This window comes from Salvelinus sp. IW2-2015, linkage group LG30, assembly GCF_002910315.2.
Source record: "Salvelinus sp. IW2-2015 linkage group LG30, ASM291031v2, whole genome shotgun sequence".
Classification (NCBI taxonomy): Eukaryota; Metazoa; Chordata; class Actinopteri; order Salmoniformes; family Salmonidae; genus Salvelinus; species Salvelinus sp. IW2-2015.
The window spans coordinates 11,773,873-11,787,506 of NC_036869.1; the positions used below are offsets into that span (position 1 = coordinate 11,773,873).

Sequence of the window (13,634 nt, forward strand, 5' to 3'; positions counted from 1 at the left end):
AGCTCAGCTTTCAACACCATAGCACCCTCCAAGCTCATCATAAAGCTCGGACTCTGGGTCTGAACCCGCCCTGTGCAACTAGGTCCTGGACTTCCTGACGGGCCGCCCCCCAGGTGGTTAAGGTAGGAAACAACATCTCCACTTCGCTAATCTTCAACACAGGGGCCCAACAAGGGTGCATGCTCAGCCCCCTCCTGTACTCCCTGTTCACCCATGACTGTGTGGCCAGGCCGCCACAAACTCAATCATCAACTTTGCAGACAAACGGTAGTAGGCCTGATTACCAACAATGACGAGACAGCCTATAGGGAGAAAGGTGAGGGCCCTGGTTGAGCCCTCAACAGGCTCTAAAGAGGGTGGTGCATCCTGTTCACCCCGCTACCATCCAGAAGGTGAGGTCAGTACAGGTACATCAAAGATGGGACCGATAGACTGAAAAACAGCTTCTATTTCAAGGCCATCAGACTGTTAAATAGCCATCACTAGCCGACTACCACCCGGTTACTCAACCCTGCTGCCATATAGACATGGAATCACTGGTCACTTTAATAATGTTTACATACTGCTTTACTCATTTCCTATGTATATACAGTATTCTATTCTACTGTATTTTAGTCAGTGCCACTCCGACATTGCTCGTCCTAATATTTATGTATTTCATAATTACATTATTTTACTTTTAGCTTTCTGTGTATTGTTGTGAATTATTAGATACTACTGCACTGTTGAAGCTAGAAACGTAAGCATTTCGAAACACCCGCAATAACATCTGCTAAATATGTGACCAATAAAATATGAATTTGATTTGATGAGACAGATAAAGCCATTGAGAACAGGGGGTTGCAGAGGAGCCGAGTGGTTCATTCATTGATTCATACCTAGACCAGTTTATCCCTCTCATTGAGTCCAGAGGGGTAGTACAAAGCAGGATCAATGAGTTAGCCAGCTAACGTTGATAAGCGGCAGGCGGCAGGTAGCCTAGTGGTACCCTAGTGATGGGCGGCAGGTAGCCTAGTGGTTAGAGCGTTGGACTTGAATCCCCGAGCTGACAAGGTAAAAATKTGTCGTTCTGCCCCTGAACAAGGCAGTTAACCCACTTCCTAGGTCGTCATTGAAAATAAGAATTTGTTCTTTAACTGACTTGCCTAGTTAAATAAAGGTTAAATAAAAAATGTAAAAATAAATCGTACGTATAAGCTGGAAGTGTTGTTGTCCTTTAGTTTACTCCAATTAGTTTACTCCAATTAGGGGAGGYGGTAGGGGAAAATAATAAAGGAACATTTAAAATAAAATATACAGTACCAGTCAAATGTTTGGACTCACCTACTCATTCCAGGGTTTTTCTTTATTTTTACCCAACTTTTCTACATTGTAGAATAATAGTGAATATATCAAAACTATGAAATAACACATATGGAATCATGTAGTAACCAAGAAAGTGTTAAACTAATCCATTTATATTTGAGATTCTTCAAAGTAGCACACTCTTGGCATTCTCTCAACCAGCTTCATGAGGTAGTCACCTGGAATGCATTTCAATTAACAGGTGTGCCTTGTTAATGTGTGGATTTTATTTCCTCAATGTGTTTGAGCCAATCAGTTGTGTTGTGACAAGGTAGGGGTGTTATACAGAAGATAGCCCTATTTGGTAAAAGTCCATATTATGGCAAGAACAGCTCTTATGAGGACTGCCATAGTTACCTCTGCTGCAGAGGATAACTTCATTAGAGTTACCAGCTGCAGAAATTGCAGCCCAAATAAATGCTTCACAYAGTTCAAGTAACAGACACATCTCAGCATCAACTGTTCAGAGGAGGCTGCGTGAATCAGGCCTTCATGGTCGAATTGCTGCAAAGAAACCACTACTAAAGGACACCAATAATAATAAGAGACTTGCTTGGGCCAAGAAACACGAGCAATGGACATTATACTGGTCAAAATCTGTCCTTTGGTCTGATGAGTCTTTGAGATTTTTTGGTTTCCAACTGCCGTGTCTTTGTGAGACACAGAGTAAATAAACTGATGATCTCCGCATGTGTGGTTCCCACTGTGAAGCATGGAGGAGGAGGTGTGATGGTGTGGAGGTGCTTTGCTGGTGACACTGTCAGGGATTTATTTAGAATTCAAGGCACACTTAACCAGCATGGCTACCACAGCATTCTGCAGCGATACGCCATCCCATCTGTTTTGCGTTTAGTGGGACTATCATTTCTTTTCAACAGGACAATGACCCAACACTCCTCCAGTGTGTGTAAGGGCTATTTGACCAAGGAGGAGAGTGATGGAGTGCTGCATCAGATGACCTGGCCTCCACAATCACCCGACCTCAACCCAGTTGAGATGGTTTGGGATGAGTTGGACCACAGAGTGAAGGAAAAGCAGCCAGCAAGTGCTCAGCATATGTGGGAAAAGACTGTTGGAAAAAGACTGTTGGAAAAGCATTCCAGGTGAAGCTGGTTGAGAGAATGCCAAGAGTGTGCAAAGCTGTCATCAAGGCAAAGGGTGGCTACTTTGAAGAATCTCAAATATAAAATATTTTTTTATTTGTTTAACACTTCCTCATGATTCCATATGTGTTATTTCATAGTTTTGATGTCTTCACTATTATTCTACAATTGAGAAAATAGTAAAAATATATAAAAACCCTTGAATGAGTAGGTGTGTCCAAACTTTTGACTGGAAATGATGCAGACAATWACATTGATGGAAGCTACAATCTATTTGCAATATTAAAACTGATCTACCCCCTAAAAAAAAAAGTGGCTTCACCAATACTGCCATACCAAGCAGTATCTGCTCATTTGATCGAAAATTTGTTAATGTCATTGTTGCGACAGAAAATACATGCTTAATCATGTGGACAAGTATCCTGCCTCTATTGTATCTATTGTATTGTGTTTTGGAGAAAATGGGGTCTTGTTAGCATTAACTACATAAAGTTACTGTGAAACCAAGGTAAATTAAATACATTTTTTCTCAGTTCCACGCTATGGGCAGTTACTGCCTTTTTGCTTGGTAGGGCAGAATGGAGCATTCCATTAGTTCTCCTAAACCTGCGTTTACCACAGACCTTCATTTCTGTGTTTATCCCCAAAAATCATTAATTTCCCTATAGGCTTTGGCCATTTAGCCATGGCAGAGTTAATGCCTACAAAAAAAGATGCTATTACTATTGCTCTCTCTTCCTCTGTAATTTAGAAGACACCGTTGCACAAACAACATACTGATTTAGGCCTACATCAGCACTGGTATCAGGCTGTAGAAGAGGGAGAGAGACGACTGAAGTAGCGAACTGAGTAAACTATAACAAGTGATACGCCGCTCCGGCACGTGTAATGTCACGTCTAAGCCAAACATTGAAATGCTGTTATAGAAGGTCAAGTGAAAACCTAAACGGGTCCGTGCATTAATACTGGTATATTGTAAAACGGTATACAGCCCTACTTGGTGATAAGCATTAACAGCTAGCGTCTCTCGCTCTTTCTCTCTCCCCTCTCGCACTCGCTCTGCATTGATATGATATATTTTGTGTGTCCATCAGCGACTAACGACTAACGACTAAAATATTGGTGATTATTTGAATGATGGGTTGGAGTGATCCTTCTCCTCCCACTCCTCACTGCTCCAAACCTTGATACAGTATATGTAAAGTCAAATAAACTAGCCTCTGAGTGTATAAAGAACGTGAGAAGTCCTCATGTCACATTGATTGGCTCCAATCTATGTCTACGTGACCTTGCAAATCAACCTTTCATTTTTGGGCCTGGCTCAGGCACAATATGTCATTTCCTTTGTTCTTTGTCTGAAAGAAAGAGAGGAAGGGGCTGATGAGAGAGGAGTGGCCAATGAGACAGAGCCATTGAGAACATTGTGTTTCAGAGGAGCCGAGACAACACGCACAAACACATTGACACACCGACCGGGACGGGCTGAAGACATAACATAACTCAGTGTCTGATGGGATTGATGTCATCACACATAGACTAATGGGTTGTAGCTTACAGCAGACATGATTGGTTTCGATGGTGTGAGCACCATACTAAATTACAGCGTGTCTGGGCCTGGTCTGCTTTTAATGCTGCTGTTCTCTTTGTGTGTGTGTATTTTATGTTATGTAAGCTCAGTTGGTAAGAGTGTGGCACTAGCAATATCATGGTTGTGGGTAGGACTGTGATGATTATGGAATTTTGAGAGACTATTCATTGTCATGCAAATAGGGCGTTGGGCCACCACGAGCCAGAAGAGCTTCAATGCACCTTGGCATAGATTCGCCAAGTGTCTGAAACTCTATTGAAAGGATGTGACACTATTCTTCCACAAGAATCTCCATAATTTGGTGTTTTGTTGATGCCGGTGGAAAATGCTAAGGCGCCGCTCCAGAATCTCCCATAAGTGTTCAATTGGGTTGAGATCTGGTGACTGAGACGGCCATGGCATATGGTTTACCTCATTTTAATGCTCATCAAACCATTCAGAGACCACTCATGGGGAATGGGGGCATTGTCATCCAATGGGGCATAGCCATGGTAGCCAAAATAATGGCCTGCCGAGCATTTTCATACATGACCCATGATGGAATGTTAATTGCTTAATTAACTCAGGAACTACACCTGTGTGGAAGCACCTGCTTTCAATATACTTTGTATCTGTAATTTACTCGTGTTTCCATTATTTTGGCAGTTACCTGTACATAGCCTTGTCCCACCAACATATTTTTCTGCGTAACATCCTATCGCATGATTTTCTTCCCAACAGCCAAATTAGCAGAATAATACATTACTCTGCAGCAGATATAAAATCACACCCCTTGACAGGGCTCCAGACTAACATTTTCACCAGCCCATGATTTGGTAGTACAATTTTTTTCCCGCTGAGTCACGCAATAGAATACATTTGTTATCATTCACCTTCTAAAGTAGTTTGCTGTGCGTTAGACTGTTTAATAGACTACTGAGATGGTAGGCTATTCAAGAAGTAAGAAGTTTCATCTAACATGTCCATGCAGGAATGCATGGTTCAAGATATGTTGATGTGCAACCTAATCCAGTGATTGTCATGAATTGTGAGTTGACAATAGACTATTGTTGTTATATTTTAACGGTGTTCCATAGTAATCATTAGTCCAACAGTTGCAAATGATAGTTTATATTGGACAAATTAAGGTATGTGCATCACTGTTTCCTTCCGTTTAAGAAAGGTTTTTAAACAGAATTGGCGGAATGAATGTACGCCTGATCACATGTAAACAAAGTTCACTTTTAAAGCAGCCATGTTGTATTTCTTCTTGCATCTATGCACTCTCCTCCTCTCACCTTTTCCCTTCGCTTGTGGAATTCAGCTGTATGTGACCAGGTGAAAAAACCTTTCCAAACCACATCATAACCGCTACACACAGCCTACATCGTTGTCACCATATTTGTTAAAGTAACGTCATAGTCAACATAGCTAATAGAACTAACATGTTAGTAAACCTGCTACAATCATGCAGTACAGTGTACTGTCAGTAAGCAGTTTAGCAGATACACTGGCGGTCCCCGGTGGCAATAAATTGGTAAAACCAAAAGCTTACCTTGACTTGGAAGAGTTCCGGTGTTGTGTTGGATAGTCATAGCCAGCTAGCTGACATAGCATCCCTCTGTTTGAGCCGGGTGTTTGAGTAGGCTAAACTATCTAGCTGCATTTTCTAGCGATAATAACGTTTTTTTTTAAATGATGAAATATCGCTCTCACTTCTTTCAATTTTGAAGAAATTAATTTGTTCAAAGCTGTTKAACAATTGTCTTTCTCTCTTTTTGAGTCAACTACTCACCACATTTTATGCACTGCAGTGCAAGCTATCTGTAGTTTATGATTTCAGTTCTAGATTAATTATCTGATCTTTTGATTGGTTGGACAACATGTCAGTTCATGTTGCAAGAGCTCTGATAGGTTGGAGGACGTCCTCCGGAAGTTGTCATAATTACTGTATAAGTAATTGGTGAAGGTAGGAATATTATTGAAMGGGGTGAGAACCATGAGCCTCCCAGGTTTTGTATTGAAGTCAATGTACCCAGAGGAGGACAGAAGCTAGCTGTCCTCTGGCTACACCATGGTGCTACCCTACTGAGTGCTGTTGAGGCTACTGTAGACATTCATTGCAAAACTGTGTGTTTTAATCAATTATTTGGTGACGTGAATATATTTAGTATAGTTTTATCTAAAAAGGATAACTCTTTAAATGTCTCATTTAAATAAATAAAAATTTACTGAGGATGGTCCTCCCCTTCCTCCTCTGAGGAGCCTCCACTGAGCATGTTACTGTACAACCACTGTGTTCCAATTTAGGTGTTTATCAGTGCCATTTTCAACCCGTATAAGGGTATGAGTGTAAAAGGTTACAACTTCTTTTTTTTACCATAATGGACGGTTACGCGATTCTACAATAATTTTGCTAGCCCTAGTTGTGGGTTCAATTCCCACAGGGATCACATTCCCTTTCTTAAAATGTATGGAACATGTATGCAATCACTCTACTAATTGGCTTTGGATAAAAGCGTATGCTAAGTAGCATATTTTATATTGTTCTGTGTGTGTTGGCTGAAATCTCCAGCCAGTGCTCTAGTCGTCCTCTCCATCTCAATAAGAGCTATTGAGTAGGGTCTGGTCGTCCTAGGGAGGCGGGGAGAATGTAAAAGCAGTGCGGAGCAGACAGCGTAAACACATTAGCCCATGGATGGTAAAATCTCAGCGTACAACAACATCATTAAAGGGAATTAAAACAGCCAGGGAGATGCATTTAGAAAAGCCGGCACAATTACAAAGGGACAGGGTGGGGAGGCTGTGTTATAACCTTCTTGTTGCTCGTTGCTCCGCTCGCAATGATCCCAATGTACCGCAGCTAGAATATCTGTCAGTCAACGGGCTTCTTCGCAGATGTCATTCCGTTTTGGAGTGGAGGGAGTTGCGATTTGTCCTTGCTCGGCAGAGTAGGCCTATTCAGGTAATCACATTACCTTAGCGATATGATTACAGAATATGCAGAAGATTGACAGACTGCATTTATTTGAGGGAAAATAAACAAATATTTTCCTCAGATGTACCTAGATATGACTTTGTGAGGTATTCGGAGTGAATTGTCTTATTTATTATATGAAGATCAGTTCCACAATTGACTGACTCCCCACTATTACGAAGCTTTTATACGTCATTGTAATGTCTTAATCTGTTCAGTTCTGGAAGCAGGAACCATTGAGACAGCAGCTCAATGAGTCTGTTCTATTCAGCCCAGTGTGTCGACTGAATGGCCCTTCATTTCAAGGGACCAATTCTTATATTGACTGAATCAGCAGAGTGCAGCGGCCGTTTTAAAGTGCTATTGAAACCTGACATTTGAACTGAAATATATTTTGGTCAGTCCTATGAACCCCATTATGGACTTAATTGACCAATTATTTATTGAAAATAAATCTCTTTCATAATTGTTGGACATTGATACTTTGTCACCGCTTATTTCATAAAACTTTTCTATGTCTATGTGAATATCTTTGCACATTTCTTTCTGTCAAAAATATTTGATTCCCAACTTAAGAGTAACCGAAAGGTTGCAAGATTGAAAACCCGAGCTGAAGGTAATAATCTATCGTTCTGCCCCTGAACAAGGCAGTGTTCCTAGGCCGTCATTGAAAATAAGAATTTGTTGTTATATGACTTGCCTAGTTTAATAAAGGTAAAATAAATACAACACATCCAGCCCAAAGCAGGAAGTTTAAAAAAGACTTTCTTGTCGTCAAAGTACCTGAGCATGTCTTTAACAGTCATAAGCCATACATAATACATTCGTAAGCAGTACATAAGCATTCGTAGATGTAAAATGACAATAAGATGGATGATGGAAGATATGTTGTTCACTTTGTCACCTCACAAGATAAATGTGATGAGGACCATCTCACAGCATTATGAGCAGGGTACTGCTGAAGGTAAGGGAGTGTGAGGGATTGATTGTAAAATAACTTCTTTATTTGCTCTGTCTGTCTGGATGATGTGGTTCTGTCTGTAATGCTGTATTTAGTATGACTCAAATGGCTGTGAGTAATGATGGCAATAATTTGTTCAGATCCTGCATTACCTCACTCTCTTATTCCCTCTCTCTTCTCTCCCTCTCATCTCTTTCTCTTCTGATCTCTTTCTTGCTCTTATTCTCTCTCTCTCCCTGTTTCTCCATCTCTCTCCATTTCTCCTTCTTCTGCTCTCTCTCCCTCCATCTGAAAGAGACTGCCTGCGTCCTTGTAATTTGGATGTTTGATGTCGTAATAATGACAGCAGAAAGTGTGGGCTTTTGAAAAGAGCCACTATTATTTACCCGTCTTATTTTCTCTCCGTCTCGCATTATCTGTCAGTCTCACCTGGGCTGGGTTACTTGTGAATCATATAGCTCCTAAAATAATACCAGCCGAGGAATTGGGTATTCTTCTCTCTGTCCCGCCACTCTCTCCTACTCTGAGACGCCTTGTGAATACTCTTTCTCTCTCTCTCTCTCGTTGTGTAGGGAGGAAAATGTCTGTCTACGTGATGCTTCTAATAAACCAATGTATGTTAATGGCGGTCAAAGGTCCTTTGCTAGCTACTCCCAGATTCGACCTCTCTGCCCAGATGTTCAGGTGTTGTCTCTCTCTCACTCCACGGAGCAGAACGGGACTTTGTTGCCTTGTATTTTACAGCCTTATGTTCCTCTCCCCTCGAAAGGACATTGAAGAAGCGTTTCTGTTTGCAATGCAATCAGTCATAGGCTCCCTTTTACTACAATAGCCTTGACTCACCTTCCAGGAAAAGCACAAGTGTGTGTAGAGCCAAAAGGTGGCATTGCAGAGATTCACATTACCTCATCTCTTGTGGAAGACTTTGTTGATGTTGATTTTCAGTATATCATTCTGTATTAGATCAATTCACTGTCACTAATATAATCTGTAGTGATTTATAGTCGCAGACTCTCACTAGGCAGATGGAGAGATAGATTGAGAGAGAAAGAGGCAGGGATAGACGGAGGGTGATGGCAAGGAAAGAGGGATGATGTTGAGTGATGTCGTCTTCAATCTCTCCGCCCGTTATGCACTCTCTGTCTCTCTCTCTGTTTGTCTCTTTATCTCTGTCTCTCTCCTGCCCTCACTCTCTATCAGGATTAGACATGAAGATGTATTTGTGTCTGGAAACAGGCTGTAGGCCTTAATGGAGGCACTAGTCAATAAAGATACTGTTTATCAGTGTTCTCTCTTCCTCTTTCCATCCACCTCCCTTTGTCTGGATGCATATCTAATCTGTTTCTGTGAGTAGGATATGGAAAATGACAAAGCAACAATGCTGACTGACTGACACTATGTCAGCTGTAGTGGTTCTGGGCTCATATTCACAAAGCATCTCAGATGTGCCCTGTCCATGTAATCTCATTCATTATAATCTAAAAGGCTAAACTGATCTGAGATCAGCAGTTCTACTCTGGGAGGCTTTATGGAAATGGACCTGGGCCCAGATTCACAAAACCTTCTTAAGAAAACATTTCTTCTTAACTACAATGTTTTCCTTAACTATAGACTTAAGAAGAAAGTTAAGCAAAGTTGCTATTCCTCAAAATGATTCTTGGAAATGTTCTTACAGTATTTCCTGTTTCTCCTTAATAAGCAAATCATTAAGAAGAAATTATATTATTGAAAAAAAAGGTTTTGGGAAATTCCAAGATGGCTAAAAGCTTGTCTTAATCTCAGGGCAGTGAGAGAAGAAACTCATGAAAGAAATTGAACATGTTGAATTCACTCACAAACTTCATCTGAAAGTTTCAGTATTGATTATTTTAAACCCAATTACACAGTTTAGAACAGTAATCTCAGTAAGAAATATGCTACCATGATTGACATTGCTAGCTTGATAGCTAGCTAAAACAGTTGCTGAGCAACAAGAAGATATTTGAGAAGTTCGTAAGAAAATTATGAAATCTCAAGATATTGTTGAGGAACTGCTTATTTCTTTTCTTAAGAAGCGTCCTAAGTTTTTGCGTCGGTGTTTTGTGATTCTGGGCCCTGGTTATCCGCTTGTGGAGTGCTAATCACAAATGCCAGCCATGTCAGTAGAATGTGTTGGAAAGCTTTGTACCAAAGAGGAATATGGAGTCAAAGCTGGCGGACTCTAACTGTTTGAACTTTTATTCCTACCATGTCGTTCCCATTTCTTTGTGTGTGTTGGGTTGTGGCCCAGATCTTTGCAGCAGCTAACCCAGTGATTCCCTTTGGAGACAAATATGTTTCCACGAACGTCAGAGAAACTGTGTGCTCAGTGCCTACGTCACACTATGAGATGGTTTGTAGCATGGCTAGCTGAAAGTAGGAACCCTTCAGTACACATTAATACAGAGAGCTGATATGGCTGTTTGATGGTCCTCTGAAGCTCTGTGCAGGATTATGTTGTTTACTGCTCTGAACTCTGCATTAAAACCATATAAAAAAGGATAGGCCTGTGAGCTGCTGTTACATATTCTGCTCATAAAATGTATTTAAATGATCATGTCCTCATGTATGAAGAAGAGATGGGAGTTGCTCCTGATTCGACCAGGAAATACTTTGAGATTAGGGAAACTCTCTCACTCTAATATGTTTGTATGTGCGTTTTAACAACTGTCAATATAGTTAAATTATATTAAGTCTGGGGTTACTGTAGTTTTGTGTCTCCTGACTGGCTGATCGTCTCTGCTGCTGTTCCAGATGGGATCAGTGTGACAGGCCTTCCCATCTCCAGCCCCCTGAGACAAGTCCTCAAACCCCGGGCCGAGACCAAGCCCCTGGGCAGCGAGTCCAGCAGGACAGACTACAACCACYTCAAGGTAGGACTGACACCCCTCTGCTCTCATCTTCTCTTAACTAGGTTCTCTTTTATTACCACAGTGAGATTTCAGCAGGAACATTTCTCTACTTAATCATTTACGTGAGACTTTACTCATTTGCATTTCATGACTTCCCGAAGGTTGTTTTATTTCCCTCCTTGTGTTGCTGTCTGTCTCTCAGCCCATTTTCTGATGCTGCAGATAGTTAACAAGCCTCGTGTTGTGGTAATTAGGGTGAGTGTAGCTGTTTGTTTAAAAAGCAGGGAGGGAGCTGAGGACAGGCAGACCGACAGACAGAGAGGCTAACTGCAGCTTTTCACACATAGACAAGAAGGTACACAGAGTTAATGTGGCGTGTCTCTATCAGGGTGCAGCTGATCTCAATCAGTGGAGAGAACAGGCTGATGCCTTGCTGAACTACATTCTCTGGATGTGTGTGCGTGTGCGTGTGTGTGAGGCTTTGGTGTTGTAGAGTTCGTTAAAAATGCAATTACAACTATTTATTTCACAACACTTTTTCACATGCTGACCAGACCGCTCGCGCGCATGTTGATTTTGTCCCCCCACACCAGACGCGATCAGGACACGCAGGTTGAAATATCAAAACCATCTCTGAACCAACTATATTCATTTGGGGACAGGTCGAAAAGCATTCAACGTTCATGACAATTTAGCTAGCTAGCTTGCTGTTGCTAGTGAATTTGTCCTGGGATATAAACATTGTGTTGTTATTTTTCCTGAAATGCACAAAGTCCTCTACTCCGACAATTAATTCACAGATAAAAGGGTAAAAGTTTCTAGTAATCGCTCCTCCTTCAGGCTTCTTCTTCTTTGGACTTTATATGGTGGTTGGCAACCAACTTTAAGGTGCATTACCACTACCAACTGGACTGGAGTGTGGCCCTCAGTTCATCTTTCAATCACCCACGTGGGTATATGCTCCTAAAAACCAATGAGGAGATGGGAGAGGCAGGACTTGCAGCGCGTCAATCYTCACAAATAGAACCAAGTTCTATTTTAGCGCCTGGCTACGCAGACATGCGCGAGCCCCGTACGGTGCAATGATTGAATAGCATGTATGTGTACATTTATTTTGCAACGCTCGCGCACGTGGTCAGCATGTCACTGACGCCTGATCTAACCCATTACACATAGAGCATCTATACCGGAGGAAGAATGTCATTCTTAATTCCCTTATGCTGCCCTCCAACTCTCCACTGTAAATATGAAGCTGTCCGTTCCATCAGTCGGCTGGTGGAGCTTGTTAAGAACGGAGTAGAGAATGACAGACAGGCAGCTCAGAGTCTCAGTGCAGATTATGCTGTTTGGCAGTTTAGCTGCAGAGGTAATCCCAGAACCGACCAATTACACAATGTGGGAGCATTGCCATAACATAGTCCTGTGTGTGCGTGTGAATTTGTGAGGCGGTATGGATAAGGGGTGATTTGCACATAAATGGAAACTCTCCTGCTGGTTAGACTGAACCTTCTGAATGTTAATGAATGTTTCCCCTACCAGTGTTTGACTATGTACGATGCTATACGGATTCATATCTCCTGAGGCATCTGACTCGTCGTTTTGCTGCAACATTGTTTTTAGTCTGACTCACACTCTAGATTTGTACTTAGCTGGCCTACTGGTTCTAGTGCAGGTCATGCGTAATATCACTCATATCATAGTTGTCWGCCCACTATTTCTTAATTAAAACAACAACTAAAAGCTATATTGATGGCTTTTTTTGTTGTCAGTTTTTGCTCATATTAAATGTACTTTCTATTGAAAGCCATGATTTCGTAATCACGTATCTCATGGATCCTGTATGCAGCTGAAATGCCGTGTTATGTGCACAGATTGGGTCAACCAACTTATTTTTCCACGCTGTAATTCTACTTCACAGATTATGTTTTGTCTTAGCCTTCACAGTGATGTGTTTGATAAGCTTGTATCCACCTTCCTGCTTGTATGTGTGTTAACCTACCTTTCCCCACCTCCTTGCTGATCAGGCTGCCTGTCCAATAGGAACCAGTGATATTTCCCTCTGAGCCACCTGGTGAACTTTCCTATTCCTTCTCATTATGATATTTCTACTCCGTGCTTCTGCATTTGTTACAGTAGTTAGCTACACATCCCAGCCTGCCTGGAAATGCCACAGGAATACATGGGGGGTGAGCGTGTCTGTGTGTGCCTGTGTGTGCGTGTGTGTCTGTGTGTGTCTTTGTGTGTATCTGTGTGTGTCTGTGTGCCTGTGTGTGTGTGTGTGCGCGTGTCTGTGCGCGCGCGTGTGTGTGTGCGCGCGTGTGTGTGTGTCTGTGTGCCTCTGTGTGTGTGTGCGCGCGTGTGTGTGTGCCTGTGTGAGCAGTTGTTGGCATGCGTGCCTATTATGCTCGACGATTCCCAGGAAATACAATGTAATAAAATAAGACCGTTCTGTAATCCATCGACAGGAAGCAAAGGTGTGAGTTTGACTATCCCCGCTCTGCCTTTCTTCCTGTCTATTTCCACTCTGTCTTTTCCCTGAGGTCTTGCTGTGTGTGGTATGTTGTGTCTGTGTGCAGTGCACATTTGTGTTTGTTTGGTAGTGTTTGCGTATGCTTGTGTGTCAGTGTTYCTCTGTAGCGTCTCTCTAGTGTCTCTCTTACCTGCACATGTTTGTGTGACTCACAGGTAGTACAGGAAGAGAATAGTGTGAGAATAGGACACTCCGCTCCATCATATGGGGAGGTTGGTTAGAGAGAGAGGTTCGAGTGTTAGGCCTGGGGAGGAGAACAGGGGAGTAGAGAGAAGTCTATAA

At 41.9% G+C, this 13,634-nt stretch overlaps 1 protein-coding gene across 1 annotated transcript in view; it reads left to right on the forward strand.

Moving 5' to 3' along the window:
• LOC111955136 (trafficking protein particle complex subunit 9) overlaps positions 1 to 11,036 on the forward strand; it is a 150,157-nt gene extending 139,121 nt beyond the window's left edge. Inside the window, exons 20-21 of the mRNA XM_070436029.1 lie at positions 10,725 to 10,843; positions 11,025 to 11,036. Of these exons, the coding sequence (XP_070292130.1) occupies positions 10,725 to 10,843; positions 11,025 to 11,036 (131 nt within the window). The remainder of the gene's footprint in view (positions 1 to 10,724; positions 10,844 to 11,024) is intronic.
• Positions 11,037 to 13,634: the final 2,598 nt, after the last annotated feature.